Source organism: Nyctibius grandis, chromosome 2 (assembly GCF_013368605.1).
Source record: "Nyctibius grandis isolate bNycGra1 chromosome 2, bNycGra1.pri, whole genome shotgun sequence".
Classification (NCBI taxonomy): domain Eukaryota; kingdom Metazoa; phylum Chordata; class Aves; order Nyctibiiformes; family Nyctibiidae; genus Nyctibius; species Nyctibius grandis.
Genome location: NC_090659.1, coordinates 19,195,796 through 19,215,275, shown reverse-complemented (window position 1 = coordinate 19,215,275; position 19,480 = coordinate 19,195,796). Strand labels below are relative to the sequence as shown.

General features: G+C 47.8%; 1 protein-coding gene across 1 annotated transcript in view; it reads right to left on the bottom strand.

The window, feature by feature from the left end:
• Positions 1–17,015, bottom strand: part of HUNK (hormonally up-regulated Neu-associated kinase) — a 57,913-nt gene extending 40,898 nt beyond the window's left edge. The window contains exon 1 of the mRNA XM_068395184.1: positions 16,749–17,015. Coding sequence (XP_068251285.1) covers positions 16,749–17,015 — 267 coding nt within the window. The remainder of the gene's footprint in view (positions 1–16,748) is intronic.
• Between the last annotated feature and the right edge of the window lie 2,465 nt (positions 17,016–19,480).

Here is a 19,480-nt window from a genome sequence, read left to right as displayed (position 1 = left end):
CCATATCAGTAAGTCATCCCCAATTCATTGACCAAAAAAAAGCACATTACTACCCATGTGCACATCTGTTGCCCAGGCTGAGCACGGCTGTGGAGATGAGGTCAATCACCTGAACCCAGAAGACAGAGCCAACTATGTGACTACTTGATGACTTTTTCACTGTCACAAAGAATTAGCTTTCTGTGCCTTAAGGACAAATTTTCTCCTTGATTTTGACAGATACTTGATCAGACTCCCTACCTATCCCAGCAGACAAGCGAAGCTGCTTTCAGACCCACCCTCGACTCCAAGCTACCTTTCCCCCTTCAAAGCCCCTTGCATTGGGTCTGAGAGATCCAATGGCACAGCTGATAGAGCTGACAAAGGTGGAAACAACAGTTTTTTTTTCGGCAACAGCTTTGCATAGGGGAAAAAGAAGAGTAAAACACCAGGTAAGGCTACGGCAGATTTGCATCTCCCACACCAGGCAGGAAACTAGCTTCAGTGCAACGTTGCTTGCTCCTGGATCAGACATATGTGGGATCTTGCGTCCTCTCCTAGGTCTGTGCTGCAGCACAGGGCACCCCAGAAGTATCTCATACAGATGACCCCCCTCTCCGTCTCAGGGACTATTCAAAAGTCAGGGTCTTTAAAGAAACCTCTATATATCTAAAGAAAAAAAACTGTAGTTGACCCAAACAGACAAGCAGCCTATCAACTTTCAAATGGATGTTCTCCACAATAGCTTCTAGCTTTTGTTCCTCTCTGTTCCTCACGAGTCTTCTTCCTTACTATTCCTTTCACTTATTCTCCTGCCCTCCTAGTCAACACCCTTTCCCTCTCACTACAGTTCTTTTTGCTTTTGCTTTCTTGTAGAATCACTTTGCTTTCTTAAATGAAATTCATCCCACGGTACAAGAGTTGTGCAAAGAGGTCAGCAGTCTCAGGCAGAGCTCCCGTGAGGTTTTTTTGCTTCTTTGAGTTTCTTGGATTTTCCTCTGATTTACAATTTACTCTGAAGCATATAGAGGAAATCTAGGGATCCAACTCTGCACTCAGGTACTCCACGGCTGACTTAGCTAAATATCCCTGACTTTGAGTTCATCCAGAGTTAGACTAAGGTAAGTGAAGACCGAATGTGCCCTGATGCATTTAATATATGCAGCCTCCTGTACAGTGTAGATGTGTGTACACCTGAAAATTTCATTCATGCAGAAGGAAAAAGCATTCAGCAGAGAAAATACTGTAGATGTTAGGTAACCATAAAATAAACACATTCGAGCTTTCACAGCCTACTCAAGACATGTCAATTATTCAGTTTTGCTTTCACAACTTTCAAGCAGGGGCTCTCTGTGTCTACATCATGCCTGTCTCCTGACTTAAATTCTTGGCCAATTTTGGCACAGAAATAAAAAAAATAAATGACAAAGCAAGTAATTACTCTGAATATGTAGCAACAGTGGCTCTTGACATTCAGCTCTTGGTTTTTGGCTAAACCTTTGCTGTGTAAATAAATAAATGGTTTAGGTTATTCTGTGTTATGAGATACAAAGATGAGTAATAGGCCATATTTTTGGTTCCCGAGTCCTAGAATTACACTGTTGAAATGAATTACTTTCCTGAAGTTTATGGTGTGACACATCATATGAGCAATTGCTGCTTCTCTCGATCATCGTACTAAAATAGTTCAGGTTGGGCTAAAGTGTACTGAAGTGGAGGTGAGGGGGAAGTGCAAGCACCACACTTCTCCACAGATCCTTGGAGGAGATGGTGACATTGCTTACAGAACCAAGCAGCTAAACCACCATCAGCAAATACAGGCACGTGTCATCACCCAAACAAAGGCGCGCATCTGACACACACGGGCGGAGGATTTTTGCCAGCTAGTGTTTTAGGAGGGTTTGTGAATCTGCAAGAGAGAGGCGGGGGGGGCTGACTGGCACCAAACTGCACAAAAACAGTCACAGCAAGGCCCTGAGAAAAAGCAAGAAGAGACAGTTTAAAGGACAAAACGTTGCCTGGAGAAATCTGGGAGCCAGGGCTTTGGTTGCTAGATCACTGCTGCATCCAGAGAAAACACATGTGGCATCCTCTTTGTAAACAGTCATGCCTCAACATATGAAATTGAAACAAAGCATGGAAGGTGGCTCACACACATCATAAGCATGCCCCAGCGTAGCATCCATATGTCTGTGCAAGAGGCACATTTCGCATTGGGCAGCTCCTCAGATCAGCGCCCCGACAGCACACCGAGCCCAGGGAGCTGGTGACAGGTCTGCTGCGCCAGGCAGAAGGAACCTCCAGGTGCTCAGTGCGCATAAGTCAAAGTCATCTTCTCCCCCTCCCCTTCTGCTGGCTATTTATAACCCTGCCAGTGACACTTGGAAAAATCACGGGTCAAGAAGTAGTGCTTTTGTTAGTGAGGGAACGATGCTTGCTTACCCAGCAGACATGCAAAGGTCTAGTTAGATCATTGCCTGACGGCTCTGCAGCAGTGTCGTTTTGTCAGACTGTGGCTCAGTCTTACTGAGAGATTTTTTTTCTTTGGGCTCACCCTCCATAATACTCCTCGGTGCTGGAAGTCTGCTTTGAAAACACGTATTTTTCAACTCCTGTTGTGCTTCAATAAGAAATTCAAGGCATAGTATGCCTGCAGTGTACTGCTGATGAGAAACCAAATGTTGGATACCAGGATGAAGCTGAACACAAAAACATAACAATATTGGTGGGAAGGGGGGATCCAAGCCTGCTGTAGAACCTATTTTCAACTACATACAAAACTGATGGAAGGCAATTGGGTTTCTGTTTTTTTGGTTGGTGGTTCCCCCCCACTCCCCAAGCGGCAAAGAGCTTTATTCAAGCCATGGTTTTACAGTAAAAACATCTATCACTCTACCTTGCTTTCCCTGGTGAATCTCAAGCTTCGACCAGTCAAGACACATCATGATTCCACCTGAATAAAAAACAAGTAACAACCATATGACCTGCAGTGACTTCAGTCACACGGTATGTTAGCACCTGGGGAACCAAGGTCTGAGTTAAGCCTCACGTTTCTTGCTTGCCAGATCAGATGTCTTTGCACAGGCTCTCTCTTGGCAGAAGGAAGCACCTCAATGGCAGCAAGCCTTCCTGTTTGCCAGAAAATGGGTTTTCTCAATGGCCTGTTTGCCGAGTCAAAGTCAAGAGGTCTTGAAAAATACTCACATCAGAAGCTTGCAATAACATCTAGAAGAACAGCTTCATAGTAATGGCCCCGCCTGCCAAATAATGTTATAACATGTTTAACACTACAGAGAACAGAAGATTTCACATGACCTTGCAAAATCAGGGTATGACATTTTGAGGACTTTTTAAAGAGTTTTCCCCACTTACCCAACCACTTGAATCGTTTCCTTCTTCAAATCCTCTCCTAACTTTAAATAGCAGGAAGGCAGTTCCTGCAGAGCTCTGCCAAAGGGAGCTCCAGCTGAATTGAGAGGAAACTGGATTGAATAAGAATCCAGCAAGCACTGTGGGATTTGGCCAAGAGACCAACATAGCACAAGAAAAGCAACTTTAACTACAGAAGGGACTATTAAACTATTGGAGGGACAACCTCTCTGCCTTTTTTTTATTCTTTTTATTCCTTTTTTTGTTTTTTCCCTCCTCCTCTTTTTTTGCCAGAGTCTACTTCTGGCAGACCTGCTGGAGACAATGCCAAGCCAGGCAGCAGTGCCAACTCTCAGCACCATCCTGGGCCAAGGGCCATGGGAGGCCTGGTGCACTCTGACCCTTCAGATGATGTTCAGAGCCACAGGCTACAGGCTGCAGCTGGGGGGACAGTTGGTGGGAAGGCCTGAGACTTGGACTTCTACACCTAAACCCACAAATCTTTACGGTCTGGTTTAAGCTTAGCCAGAAGATCGAGACAAAGAGCCAGACCATGTAGATATTCTACAGCCATTGTTAGTGCAAGCCCATCTCCAGCTCTTTATTGAAGTCCCCAAGAAGGCTCAAGCAATGAATTAATTTTCTTTTCTTCCTTCCTTTCAGTGATAGCTGTCTGGTATCACTTGCAGCTTGCTTTGTATTTACCACTGTTCTCACCACAAAAATCTGAGCTTAGTTTTCAAAACTGGCTGGTGATTTTGGGTGGTCAATTCAAATCATATTAAACAGACCTAACTTTGAAGCCTGCACAATTGTCAGCACAGTCCTGAAAGCAATCCCTTCAAGGGTATCTCAGTTTGGGCAACCAACCAGCCAGGCATATAAGAAGTTGCTTTTCACAACTGAATCCAAGGATTAGAAAATGCCAACTTTATTCACTGGGTAGCATTTATTCTTTTCTTTAGCTGTTACAGCTTAGCAAATTTTACAATACAGCAAAGGAATAACTTTTTTATATAGCAAGTTCCAATATCTTAAGAAATAAACCATTAAAGAAAAGGATCATCCAAGCAAACGCATATCAGAAGTTAATAAATTGTACACCTTCAGAAAGGACCACACATGTCCCACTCAGGATAGAGAGAAAGCACAGCTCCTCCATTAGGACCGTCAGACACGGATGAGTCAAGACACTGTCACAGAAACACAAACTTAACTTTCTCCATGGGACTGAACACAATGAAACTGTCGGAAAGGTAACATGCTTGATGTTAGGCATTTGCCAAACGACCTCGTGGCCCATACCACCCAATTCAGAGGAACTGTCTGAAGAGGCTCCTGGAGCAGCATTTTTGGTGGGACTCCTTTCAGCTGTCCTGCTTGGCTTCCCAGTTCCCTAACAAACATTAGCATCCTATTCACCTTTCAAGAAGAGCTTTCAAAGAAAACCACAGAGCATTTCCGAGTGTCACAAAAAAGGGAACTACTTGCTAACCATTCCACTTACAGCTTAGCCATTCACTTCAAGGAAGCCAGCAATCGTCCAAACCCACAGCAACGTGTAAAGGCAGACTCTTCCACAAGAATAAGGCCTGTCCTATATATCAAGGATAGAAAAGGACAACCATTCAGTGATGCCCATCTTACATCTTTTATATTTGCCTTGTATGCCTGCTACGAATGGAATAGGGGAGACAGAGGCTGAGTTAAACGTGCATGTGTGTGCACGTATATGCACTGTGAAAAGGCTGCTCAGGAGCTACACAATCAGAGATGCATTGAGATTTTATGTTAAACAAGCAGTATTATCGCTTTGCTTCACATTTGAGTGTCAATGTTCAGTCTTTAATAGTTTTTGTATCTGCTCTTTGTAGGACAGGTGAATATATAGTTTTTCTTTTGCATTTGCTCTGACATTAGTAAAATCAGCAATCAAAAAAGGTAGAGAGGAGTCACTTCTGTGAAAGTATTCTCTTTTTTCTGAGTCTCTGACAGCATAAGCCAAGAGTTTTGAGCTTAGCAATACATAAAACCAGCTGCTGTAGAGACGAGTACAGGATAAATGTCTCAGTAGGCAAGAGGCCACTCTCTCTGTTGGCAGACTAGACACAGTCAGGAAAGCTTGAAATCAGCCCCTGAAGAAATATAAACTCTTCTAAACAAGAAAGTAGCTCTGAGTATGCTCACTCAAATACTTCAGATTCAAGGTAGCTTGAATGGAAAGAATAAAATCGCCAGGGGATAAAAAGAAAATCTCACCATTACCTACAACCCAAAGACGACAGTACCCAGCAATGCAGAAAAGGATTCAGGAGTACTTTAGATAAGCAAATGAACATAAGCCCTCTTGATGCCACAGCCAACTTAACCATAATCCCTCAAAGCATAAGCAGGATGTATTTGTTAAAGTAAGAAAAGGTATTAATTACACCTGTCCAAGGCACTGGGGACTATTATTAGATTACTATATCCAGTTCTGGTGCCAGTAATTAAAAAATGATGTTAAAAATCTGGAAAGAGTTCTGAAAAGAGCTTCAGGAACAGTCTCAGGTCCAAGAACTGTTTGTTGTAGTAAGTGACTGAAGCTCAAAATATTTAATTAGGAGAATGTTAAGCACTGACTTGATGATTTTCTGCAAGTACCTACACGAGGAAAAGATTTCTGATAGCAGAAAGCTCTTTAATCTAATAAAATAAAAATTAACTTCCCAAAAGGTAAACTGGGCAAACTCAGGGTATAAACGCGATCCATGTTTTTTTAGGTGTGGTGAAGTAATACTAGAAACATCTTATCTTATAGAGACGAATGTAGATCTTGAATTTTTCCTCCCTCTCTTTAAAGTATGCAATAGCTCAACAAAACATTGATACAGATACTCCTGAAGAGAATACTGGTGCTCGTCTTCTATAGGAAGTCAGGCTGGATGACTGCTGTGATCCCTTTGGGCTTCAGTGCCTGTACATACACAAAGAGTTTCTGGTCCCTGCAGAGAGCGGCGAGGGACAAGGCCCGACACAGGAGGATGGGGGCTGACCTAGGCAAGACACTCTGGGAGCTGTCAGCAGTCACATCAAGGGATGGAAATGTTGCAAGCTCTCTCTGACATCCTTGCTGGAGCTTCCCAGCGCAGAAGACATGAAGTGCCACGAGGAGTCATGCAAATATTGATGCTGCTGCAGACAGCCCAACTCACCCACGGCTCTGCTGCCAACTGTGTCGGCACAATCAAATTAGCGTTTCCAAGGGGAGACAGAGTTTTCACGTGTCAAGGCGCTGGTGTTTGTAAGGACATACTACAGGGTTGCTCCTGCTATGCTAAGAGCAAGGGCAGACCGCATGAAGGTTTTAAGACTGCCAATATTGCAAGGCTGTGTGCATGGACTCCTCAGGGCTTCCTCGCGCTCTACTTTAGTGCTCTTCCACGCGGTACGGCATTTCGCCTACTTCTGCAGTTCTTTCTCCCCTTTCCTCTTACTTCAGTCAGGAAGGAAGGAAACAGAGCGGAGGTAATTGCTGATTTAACACACAACTAATGCCTTGTCCGATGTGGTCCATTTCCACAGAGCGCTCAGCTTCACTGGAGGAGAGCCGTTCTTGGCCATATTTCTCTTCAACATTCTTTTTACTTCACATCGTATTTACAGGTAACTTCATGCCATACTTCACGGGCAACTATTGTTATCCTTTCCTGGACATACTTCTGCTCCACTGTTTCCATATAGCCAGCTGCCCCCTTCCCTCTCATCTTCTGCTTCGCTCCCTTTTCAAACAGCTGAAAAAAAAGACATATTCTTACCTGCTAGCACCTCTGCCACCTGAAACGGCCAGACCTCTAGAGCACAGTGACCAGTAGGAGATGGTTTTGAGGCAAGGCGGGTGCTGCAATTCTGCCCCTACCCAGCCGCTCTGAAAAGAAACCCCCACAAATTACATTTTTCTTTGGTGCTATATGTCCAAAGCAGCAAGATTTGTACAACGCGCAGGTGCCACAGGGTCAGAGCACAGCCCGGCAGCCTGGGAAGCAGGAACCTGCGCGGCTACAGCACAGCCCCATCCACAGCAAGGAACGCATGGCTTGTCTTGAGTGGGTCATGGAAGGGATCTGTCCTGCCTTTGGTGGAAAGAAATCAATTCCAGTGACCTTTCAGTGCTGTCTTGGTCAACTAATTAATGGGCTAGCCATAACTGCATCCCCCAAGGGAGAGGAGCACATTTTTACCTCCCTGGCCTCTAAAGATATCTACACAAGTCAAGAGAGATTATGCAGACACTGATGGAAGTAGTGGCGGCAGAAAGCCAGACGCAGAGATACTTGAGGGTGCACTAAAGAAGTTCCAAAAGAAATCCTTATGAGCTTGTCAAAAAAAGCCTCCGGGCTGGAGACATCCCCTGCAAGGAGAAAGCGTGTCTCTGAATGCCTGGGACAGATGGGTTTGCCTTGCCATCGGCATGTAAAATATTCATCGAGTATCACTTTCTAAATATTAGCTGTTTTTCAGAAAAGGGCTTTTTGACCCCCGTTCATAAGGTAAGACCGACATGCTGAAACACCGCCCAGCACTTAATATGAAACCTCTTTGAACTCCAGGTACGATCAGCTAACAGGAAAAGACATTTTTCAGGGCCTGTCACACAAGCGCTCGGGGAGCCTGACGTGCAGTCACTGCGGCAGATGGAAAACCCATTCAAACTAGCAAGGTCCTTACTTCACATCGACGGAAGCTGATGGCTACTTACAGCCCCTCATGGAGGAGGCCAGCTTACAGCTGCTGGAAAACAGAGGTTCTCTCCACCCAGATGTGGCCCTAATAGGCTGTCAGGACAAGAAGCAGCTACCAGAGCTGAGGCATGGCAAGGCACAGTTGATGCTTCGGTCGCAAGCGAACCGTATCCCGTCCAGCTGCTTCTGATAAACCATAATTTGCCTTCCTCATGCTGAAAACGTCTTCTGTCACAGTGAGATGGATGAAGATCTCAGGTTACGCGTGGAGAAGCAAAAGCAGAGAAGCGATACCAAATGACATCCCTCCAACACCCATCCCTACAGGAGAAACCTGGTGGCTAATGCCGCTTCCCATTTTCCTGATCATAATGTGTTTCATATTAAACAGTCCCCTTTTTAGTGATCAAATGCATAACTGGACCTACAGAAGGCTAAGTGTCCCTGATTTAAAGCACTTTAATACCAATATAGCTTTATAGCTTTAAGGAAGAAAAAACAAACAAACAAAAACCCAAGAGCCACTGCTTTTGAGGCCCAGGTAATACTCGCCATTGTAGTGTTTTAAAACACAGTAGCTAAAACATTTACAACTGTTGGGAGCCAGGAAAACAGTGTCTCCAATGAAGTTTTTATATATAAATAATATGTTTTCTCCCTTAGCTCTGTGGACATTATTCACAGAAAATATATTTACTCTCTGAAAAAAAAATGTTTCCATGACAATCATCTTCCACAACAGGCAGAGAGCAAAGGAACTTCATTATATAAAACTTATCTTTTTTTAGTTCCCTTTGTTGCAATGATTTTTCTCATGGCACTAGTAGCACTGATCTTGCACTGCAAATGAGAAGAGCACTGTTGGGCCGAGCATTAAAGGTGTTGGTCCTAGAGCTCAGCAGTGCAATAGCAGAGCAAAGCACTGACAGAAAAGGAAACTTTGGTCAGGGCAGCACCAGCTTTCTGTTCATGGTGGTCTCCCTGAGGGACCACAGTAACTCCTCCCAGACTCTTTGCGTGAGGCTGAGGTTTGATCCTGCTCCCTGCAAGCACCGATCCTAAACGCAGATTGACACACAGGTTTTGCAGGGATTCACCTTATCGGCTTAGAAACAGGTACCTCCACCCTGCGTGGGCCCCAGAGCCGTGCTTGTGATGGCAGCTTCTCTCTTACTCCAGTAAAGCTTACTGGACAAACCTACCCAGTTCTCTTCATGAGCACGACCTCCATCAGCCCCACTGAAGACACTGGCATCACTACATTCGTACCCTCCAGGAGATCAGCCACCATGGCAACCCATCGGGGAAGCACAGCAGCAGAAGTTTCACAGAGCCACAGAATGGAGAGGTTCGGGTTTTTGGCTCTTCATGGGTTGTAGCCCATGCTGCTAGGGGAGCACCAACACAGAAATCCACCTAATTTTTCTTCTGGCTGGTATCTAATCAGTCATTGGCTTTGGACAGTTTTCAATGCTTCTCCATAACCTTGAAGTGTAGCGTAGTCAGCACGCAAACTCTCAGCTCATTTCATATTATTGTTCATATAACACAACAGTTTGGATTTTAGACAGACTATTACAATTGAGCTGTCAGATTTGTCACACCATCTCACGACTGCTTTCCTTCTGGGGTTATATCCTTGTGAAAAGTAAGTGCTGCTCATTAATAACCTCCATTTTCCTGACTGCAGGCAAGCAAAGAGGGCGGAGGGGCAAAGATGCCTAATGTGTTACATCCGCTGAAACGCATGAAGCTACGGTAGCATTCTCCAGCTCATTGGTATAAAAGGAGATATGGTAAACTGCAACATGTAGAAAGCAAGACGTGTTTTAATTACCGAGACATTTATAGGTAACACATGCCTACAAAAGCAGGCACACAGCTTTAGGCATCATTAAATATGTTAAAACTACAAAACTTGCAAGAACAAATACAAGGATCCAGATGTGAGTGTCGCATAAGAGCTACACCTGGTGTCAATTCAACCTAAACACTCGGCTTCCCTCCATCCTGCATATGCCACTAAAATTATAACAAGTCTATACGAAAAGCAGCACATTGCTGACATGCACTGTTAGTGACGTCCTTAAAACTGCTGAATGTAAACTTGAAAGCAGATTATCTCAAGAGGATAAGCAACTGCCACATGTGCATGAATTCAGCTCATTGCAGAACAAGTTGCAAACTACAGCTGAAAAATATTAAAGCAATCTTCCTGGAAGATAGACTGCACTAATGAACAGGCTTTCCCGCCTATTAAAGCCTATTCCCACTTACACCAAGTATGCAACATAGAAAAGGGCTAGAGGGAAGAGCATGGCTTTATAACAAGTGCCTGATGCAACTGGTTATTCTCCAGATGAACGAACTGTTAGCAGGTGATCATATAGCAAACTGAGCAGGTCGGTGCACATCAGCTGTTTGGCGTTTATTCTGCCTTATGCTCAAATTCTTGCATGCTCCATAACACATATCGGGGAACACTATGCTGACATGGCAACCTATCTTCTGGTCCTCCTTCCAGCCAAGTCCTCACTGATGCCACTGCAACATGAGAGCGTCCTTCAAATAATTTTCTGAAGTATCGTATGTTAACAAAACCATATGTTTAGTGGCTTCAATACAAATTATGCACCTGCAGACACAAACCTCTGTGAAAAGAATAGTGTCAAAGCTGCGAAAGCAAACACTTAGAAGCAAGGCAATGTCAAAATTCAGGCTGCAGAAACACCCTCATTTCACTCCCTTGGTGCATATAATGAAGAGCGACATATCATCCAGGTGCAACAGTTGGCAGCTGTTAATAAAAGGGAACAGCATCCTGGGAGAAAGCCACCGTGCAGATTTGCACTAAGCACTTTTCAAAACAAGCTTTTTTTGGATAGAGATTAAATTTTAAAATATGCAGAGAAACAGGTAAGAAGAGAACTACTAATTAAATACTTAGAGTGAGAGAACAAATGCATCTAGGAAACTGATATACAAGTATCACTGGAGGAAGAACATAAGATAACAGATAAAATTTCAAATTAAGATCCTGTGGCTTTACCCTCTGAGCCACTGAAATCAATGAAGACATTCCAAGTTTCACAGTTTTACCTACAACCTCGCGATAATCGGGGCAGAAAAAAGGAAAGGGTTGAACTGAAAGACCGGTGACCGCCTTAGAAACTCAAGTCCTGTTTTCAACGAAGTAACTTCCTGGCCCATGTGGTTGGCAAGATGGTTTGAAAGTGGTCCCCCCACACACACCCATGGCCCCCAAAACTCAGAAATCAGACAAAGGTAAAGATCCTAGAACTATATATGAGTACATACCAAATTCCCCAGGCTTTAAGCCAGTACTACTATTTGGGCAACCCTGGATCTTGAGATATGGACAAGATTGACAACGGCAGGTCCCGGCGCAGAGGCCCTTGATTGGAAGCCCCCACCAGTGCTGGTTTCCCTGATGAAGAGCAGCGATGTCGCAGCAGGAAGCATGGTTACCAAGGGCATGAACAGGGCAAGATCTCACCTGCCAACACACCCAAAGGCCTTTAGCCACCAAGTCTCCATTCCCTGCAGTCTATCGTGGAAGACACAGGAAAACAGTGAATTTACTGAAGGCAAAATCAACACTGTGTCACACGAAAGTGTATCCATATACATCATTAGCATCTGCCGTTGCCTACTGGAACCACTGTTGTCCATATCTACCTGCCTATATTCTCTTAAATGGTTGCTAGAAGATAGAAATTGTGCAAAACGAGTCGCTCCAGCCGTTGCTTCGGGTAACAGGTCCTAACAGACTGAGACGAGAGCTGCCTCCTCAATCCTACCCGAGAAGGGGACAGAGGGGTCGGCAGTGGGAGGGGGCTTGCAATGGGGAAGGTGGGGTGCAGGACCAGGGACCGATACCGCTGCATATGGACTTCTCTGTACTCGCGCTTACGTCAACGCTGCCTAAACTGACAGCCTGTGCCTGGCCACAGGAAGCATTTTAGGAGGCCTGGCTGATGTACAGCAGCCACGTAACCTGCCTGACCCCCGCTCCACCTCACGTGGGCTCCCTGGCAGTGGCTCCACACCTACCGAAAAGGCTGGGAGCTGCACCGCTCCCCCTGTGCTCATCAAAAAGCGCTTCAGAAGGCAAAGGCAGGGCATGAAGTTCACACAGAAACACACCTGCTACGCTGGTGTGTAATTTTGCACAATGCACGCAGTGCAATGTGCCGCTAGCAGGCGAGAGCCGTGCAGGTGCCCTTCGGAAACACCTCCCTCCTTCGAGGAGGGCCCAGCGGGGTGAAAGAGGCATTTCCAGCCCTCTGCAGGGAGGCTGCTCTGCCCACCTACCCACCCCAGCACCTCCAGGGTGCCCAAATACACCTCTTCTTATTTTTTTTTACCCCTTTAATACACAAATGCATTCTGAACATGAACTCTCCTGTGAAAAGGCCACTTTTAACATTAATTGCTTTGCCTTCATAGAAGAAACTGGTAAGTTGTATTTTTAGCCGCTCTTGCAGAAAGCCACTTGACTAACTATAACTAAAAATATACCTTTTTTGAGCTGAACAATAGCGCCAAAGAAAACAATAAACAAATTTTTTGGTGGACGAGAAATCAAGATTCAACTTGACTCAATGACTCTTTTTTGCAGTGTTAAAGATTACACCTAAAAGTAGCGAAATGTAATCTCAGTTCAAGTTTGTTTATAAGAACTTTGGCTAAATATATTGTCAATACATTGTAACTCCACATTGTGGAGTCATTTGGACATTAAATCAGGGCTGCAGGAAATAACATAACCTACTCAGTCTAGTAACAGAGCCTCACACCATCCTCACCGCAGAGATGGCAATATAATCTCAGCTCCCTAAAAACGCAAAAAATCATTATCTTGTGATATCTGCCTTTGCCCGATTCCCGTCGCCCAGCGATTGACCCTTCTGAGCCCTATGCAGAAGGCTTGAAACAATCTGAGAGTACATTGTGCACAGGCTCCCAAAGTTAGCTGAATACAGCTAACTCAGCAGGGTTTCAGAGCTGCAATTTAAAGCTAAATTGGCTTGTTCTTCTATGCTTCCTTAGGATTAGCAATAAAGACTGCCTGAGCTGATCTGACAAGTCAGCCTTTTACCCCAAAATGTCAGATTATAGGCTGCGATATTTTTATTCAAAAGCAATGGAAAGAATAATCTGTTCAACATTCTCCTGCGCTCAGCTAAAATACACTTAATTGCATAAGGCACTACCAAACATTTTTCAAGCCCAGAAAATAATAACATGTCTGACATTACGGCAACATAAACCGCAAGAAGTACCATAAAAGATTTTGATTTAAAGTCCAATGCTAAAGACGTTCATAGGGAAGGTTTGAAAATCTCACCTTAGCTCACCCTCTTGTGCTTAGGTGCCCGTAGGAGCTGCTGGTTCCTGTCCCACACAGGTCACTCAAAAGGCATCGTCCATCAAACTGCCCTCAAAGCACCTGGTAAAGTAACCAGCGTTTGGCCCACAGTATATCACATCTCATGCTCTCCTGAAGACCTCTTTAGCTTCTAGCAATTTCAGGGTGAGGTAATGGCAGATTTTTGGCATCCGCTCCGCACTGCCTTGATTCTGTACAATGCATTGTGTCAGTGCGATGGAGGCGAGCCTAGCTGGGGACTCATTAATCCACAGATTTCATTTCTAAACACACAATTTTCTGAAACAATAATGCGCATTAACTCCTCCAGAGTTGCTAAAGTCTGCTGCAAATCAAAGTCTGTTCGGGCCCCCCTTACTGAAGTTAGATATTTCAGTGACCATAAGGGTCCGGGCTCTGCCAAAACAGCTACCAGACATTAGTAGTAAGACCCCTACTTTATACTATTATGTCGATTTTATTGAAATTTAGGCAATGCCCTTGCTCAACAACGGCTTTACAAGACAAAAATCAGATGTCAATTATTTTTGCTTTCAAAATACATGCAGGCACTAATCCCGGAATAACAGGCTCATAAAACATCAGCTTAGAAAAATGCAGCAATTACACTGATCCAGCTAGCTGTCCATGGGAGACTGCTTTGTTTCCACATTTTGCTTCGCTGAACTCCACTTGCGAGCGTATTAACTACACACTCCTGCAGATTAACTTTTCCTCTGCAAGAGAGAGGACTGGAAGACTATACACGGCCAATTTCTGGCTCACCCCGTGGAAAGAGGGACAGCATCAGGTCCTTACGGAGCGATCTCCTCTTCCAGCCTCTGGAGGAGCATGGTGTCACTCTTGGGGGATTTTCCCACAAGACAAGTTTAGGGATGGAGGTGGGTAGGGAGACATGACAGAAGGTAACTGTCACATGCAGTTACTGATGCCATGTCTCAGACAGCTCCTTAACTCCAGCCTGACTTTGGGCACCTGATGTCTGGAGGAGGAGGTCTGTGCTGAGCATCGGTGTCACCTGGGCTCAGACGCTTGTGCTGTCGTACTTAACTCTCCAGCGTCTGGCCCGCTTCTCACCGAGATTTCTCAGAAGGCACAAGTATAACTTAATCAATGGATCTGGCCCTTCATGTATCAGGATGCTCTTGTGCAAGTACTTTGCCATGGAGATAAACCATTTCTTATGTAAAATGTCCTCTTTCCACAGATCCTCCTCCCGTGACCTGCTGCCACCAGTGCCCACTCTCACTCCGCCTCGTGCTTTCACTCCCGATCCCATTCCCACCCTTGCCAGCCTCAGCCTCCTCTCCGACACAGCCTCGCGGTCCGAAAGAAAGGAGCCCCGGTAAGCAGATGTTTTTCTTCCCTGCCTCATATCACAGGCAGAGCTCAGTCGCCCGTGGTGGGCTCCATGTAGGCAGAGCTGCCGGCAGCTGTGAAGCAGAGCCAGTTTGGGCACGTTTCAGCTGCCTTTGGCTGGAGGCCACGTGAAAGCTCAGCAGAGGAATATGCCCAGAAGAGCTGAGTGTCCACCAGCTCTCTACTTGGGGCGAAATTCTCACGTGGGGTCACGCGTGGGATGGAAAGCATTCACCCCTCTGGTTAGAGGGAGGAACCTCGCTGAGATAGGACCTCACCTGAAGCAAATCATTAATTACTCTTATCTCCTATCCATTAACTCAGATTGCTTATCCATAAATACCTGGAATTAAATAGGTGGATTTTCTGGGAAGCTGGACCTTTGATTAGTCAATTTGAAACTATGCAACTGATCTTTCATCCACTGAAGTCGACAGCAAGAGCTTCCTTTGATCCCCTGGTACAAGATCAGGTCAGACAGAGCTCAGAGATCATCATGCCCTTCCATAAAGACGGACACCGCAGCTCAGCAGGAAGGAAGTGTGATTCTCCTAGTTTCTGCTTGTCACTTTGTCACAGCGTGTGTTTTTCAAGACATGGTGGGGGGGAAGGCAGCAGGCCTGGGAGCTGAGACAGAGGCACGTGTGGTGGGTCTTTTTATTTTTTCCCCTCTCAACAGACTGAGATAAATGTAGCAATCCAAAAACGTGGAGGTGGGAAGGACGTGTGTGTGCATGTGCCTTTTATCAACTGGAGGATCATTGGATGTATCTGTTACCAAGGAGAAGCATACGCTTGGTAACAGAAGAGAGCAAAAATTTTTTTTTGCATTCCTATATGATAATAATCACTAATCTTATCATTTTTCTCATGATGAAATTCAGAGCCCTATATTAAATTTCACTCCGTGATAAATTTACTGGAATGGAAAAAGAAAAGAAAAAGATCCAAGAGCGCAGGAATGCAAGCTACCAAGATGCAATCGTACCAGCAGCGCATTTACAGTGCGGCTAGAGCTGGAGGAAATTACACTGTACTTAGCTCCACTGGTCCAAGGAGCTTTCAGTAACCATAAGGCGTCCCGCTTTGGGTAGCTCTCTGTTAAGGATCTGATAAAACAGAGGCAGAAGTCAGATAGCTCAGACAAGAGCAGCACAACTCTTCACCGGGGGGTCTTAGCGGGCTTGTCTTTGCTCTGTTTACTGCCCAGCCAAGCCCCTACTACTCTTTATAACGCTGTGACATACCCTGATTGATGGGTAAAAACCTCCACTGAAGGGTTCTGGATAATAAACAAAAAGCAGAGACCCTCCCCGCGGACTTCCCAGCATCCTGGGAAAAAAAACATCCAGGGTGCATCTTTGGCCGTGCAGTGATACCAACAACTTCTAATCGCTGAACTGTGCCCCCTCCTGCAGGCACACGCAGCAGCTCCCATCGCTTTGATGAGCAAGAAGGACCTGTATGTACCTACACGCTAAATGTCGCGACTAGGCTGCACACTGCGACTGGTCCTCAGCAGTACAAATCTCACTATTAAAAACACATTTGTGACCAAAAAAAAAAAAAAAATAAACTGGGGGAAAAAAAAAATAGAAAAAAAGGTAGGTCAAGGCAACTGAAGTATTTCAAGAGGAAACCAAATTTCCAGCCACGGAAATCTCAGTGTGCGAAGGGGAAGCGCCGCTTTCACGCCCGCAGCGTGCGGCAGAGCCGCGGGGAAGTCGGGAGGCGGGCGCCGAGGGGAGCCCCGCACCGCCCCCGGGTCGGTCCCTCCGTGGGGCTCCCCCTCCTCCGGGGGGCTCACAGAGACCCAGCACACCCATCTCACCCCCCCCTCCACTAACTCCCCGGGGTGCCGGCAGCCCCCCGAGGGGTGCCCGGCAGCCCCGGTCCGGGCGCGGTACCTTCTCTCCGGTGAGGACGTGCAGCCCCTCCCGGACCTTGGCGAAGGATCCCTCTCCCAGCTTCCTGCCGATCAGGTAGTTGCCGACCCGCTTGGTGTGCTGGAAGTCGCGGAGCCGCTCCCGCGGCGCCGCCGCCGCCGCGCTCAGCCAGGCGGCCAGGAAACTGCCCTCCGCGCCCGCCGCCGCCTTCCGCGCCTCCCCGCCGCCGCCGCTGCCCGCCACCGCCGGCGGCTCGCTCAGGAGCCCGTCGCCCGCCGCCGCCGGCATGCCCGGCCCTGCCGCTGTCCCTGCCGCGCCGCCTGTCCCCGGCCCGCGGGGCGGTCACCGGGCGGGCAGGAAAGTTGCTCGCGGGAGAGCGCCGCCGGCCAGGCTGGGGCGGAGGGGCCGGGGGGCGGAGCGGGGCTGGCGGGGGGCTGGGGCTGGGGCGAGCCGGCGGCGCGGTGCCCCGGGCTGCCGCCCCTCATTGGATCCGGCGCCTCCCCTCCTCCTCCCGCCGCTGCTCTGCCCCGCGCCGGCAGCGGCTGCAGGCGTGAGGCTGCCGCGCCGAGCGGGGAGGAGGGGGCCGGGGGAGGGAGGGACCGGCGAAGGGAGGGGGGAAAAGGGCTCATTCAGTTTGAATTTGCGGTAATTTAATCCGCTCGCACGCGGCGGGAGCAGATGCGGTCCAAACCCGGCAGCCTGGGTGTTTTCAAATCCGCCTGGCCCCTCCTCCATCCCCCCGCCCGGAACCCCAAACCGGGGGTGGCGGCGCATCCCTCTCTGGAACGGAACCAGGGGCAGCGCCGTGACTCTGCGTGTGGCTCTGTTTTATTGCTGCCCGGGAAGATCTTTTGTGCTGCTTTTCCCCACCTCCCTTCCCCAGCACGCCTGAGCCTTCCTCACCCCCGTGTCGGGGAAACGTGCTACCGCGACGCGATCGCGTCCGCCCCGCCGCTCCCGCTGCTCCGGCGGCGCCGGCGGGCTCCGGTCCCGCTCCCCGCCTCGTTCACCACCCGCTTCTCCATCTTATGCCTCCCGACCCTCGGCTCTCCTCTGCCGGCGGCATCCTGCTGCCTCTCCTGCTCCTGATTTGTAGCGCGGAGCTCCTGGCCGAGCTTCCCGGCCCCCCGCAGTCTGCATCCCCCAAATGCTCTCCGGAGCTTGGTGGACCGGGAGAAAGGAGGCGAACTGGGCACCCATCCGCCTCAGGCTGCGTCCAGGAGACAGTCATTGCCCTACCGATCTTCCTCCACCTCGTGGAGGGGGGAGAAGAAACGGGTATATTGCCATTTTCACCGCCCAGCCCCCTTCCACCTAGCTGGAGGCTGCACTGGCAAACGGGAGGCGCACGGCGAGGGAGAGCAGGGATGGGAGATGAGACAGAGCTGGCAGAGCCACCCTGCTGTGAGTTCCCCATGGGCAGGGATGCTCTGCCCTCCTTTGGGTTTCCAACGGTCAGGGATACTAGCAACCTTCAGCTCATGCTGTAGAAGATCTAATAGAACAGTTAATTCATTGAAATGCCTCAGGGCTCATAAGGATTTTAACCTAAAACCTATCTTTAGCATGGTATCAGCAAGGAAGTAATCAAGGACCCCTAGTTCTCTTTAAGCTTAATCTACGTTTTCAAGTTTTGCCCGCGTAGCTGTGTTAGTTAATACTTTGAAAAAAAAAGAAATCACGCGCACCCTAGCACGTGCGAGCTGTGTCAGCAAAACCTCCCGTAAAGATGCAGTTGTACCTGATAAAAACCAGCTTAGAGCTTTGCTGCAAGCACACTCCCGCCCATGTGAAGCTGTTTTTCCCAGTAGAGGGCTGGCTAGCGCAGCTCTCCCCGCTCACACCCTACCACCTCTTCTTCACCTCTTCTTTTACTCCTTAGAAGTGTCAAGCCCATTTTACACCACGCTGCTGTCCGTTCAGCCTTTGCTTCTGTTTCGACTCCACTTCTATCCCTTTGCTGGGAGAACTATACCCCTCTGGTCCCTTCCACTGGAGCAGTCTAGCTGCATTGCTAATTGGATTTTGGCTGGCACAGGGGTTGCTTAGCCATGTGCTCCTTCCACACCACCTTTCCTTGACATCACCGCTTTGGTAAACTTCCTAGTTTAAGCCAGCGCTGAGCAATGTCATGATTTTACCGTGTTGATCATAATGGATAACGATTTGTAGTCTCCCTCGTGTCAGTCCAGGCTTCCCAAGCCATAGTTAATCAGATTAAAACATACCCAGGTCTGGCTTTTGGCAAAGGGTGGGCAACTGCCCAGCGAGGCTGGAGGCGAGGAGCTCCGGGCTGCCTGCGTGGGATGAGGCATCGCTGCCGGAGGCGCTGAGCCCTGCCAACTCCTGATGACCCCACGCCTGGGGCCAGGGGGCTGGTTGGGGTGCAGCTGGGGTACAAGCCTTCACCACACACCTTGTCAGCCCTCTTGGCCCAGTTGTGTCTTGAGTCATGCCGGTCTCGCTCCACATTTAAGAGATGTCCTTGTCCGGATCCTGTCTCTTTCCTCGCAGCTCAGGAGGGATAAGAAAGCATCTAGTCTGCTGGGAAGAAAAGAAGAGGAGTTGGAGGGAGGAGGTGTCCATGGTGTATGGAGATGATGGCTGGCAAGAGTGTGGGATGAAGGCCCTTACTGCAAGGTGGAGGCATACAGGGAAGGAAAACTGGGGAAGCAGACGCGCACCACAGATTCCTGGAGCTTAGCTGGCGACCTTCCACCATCCAACTTCAGCTCCCTGAAACTTCTACCGAC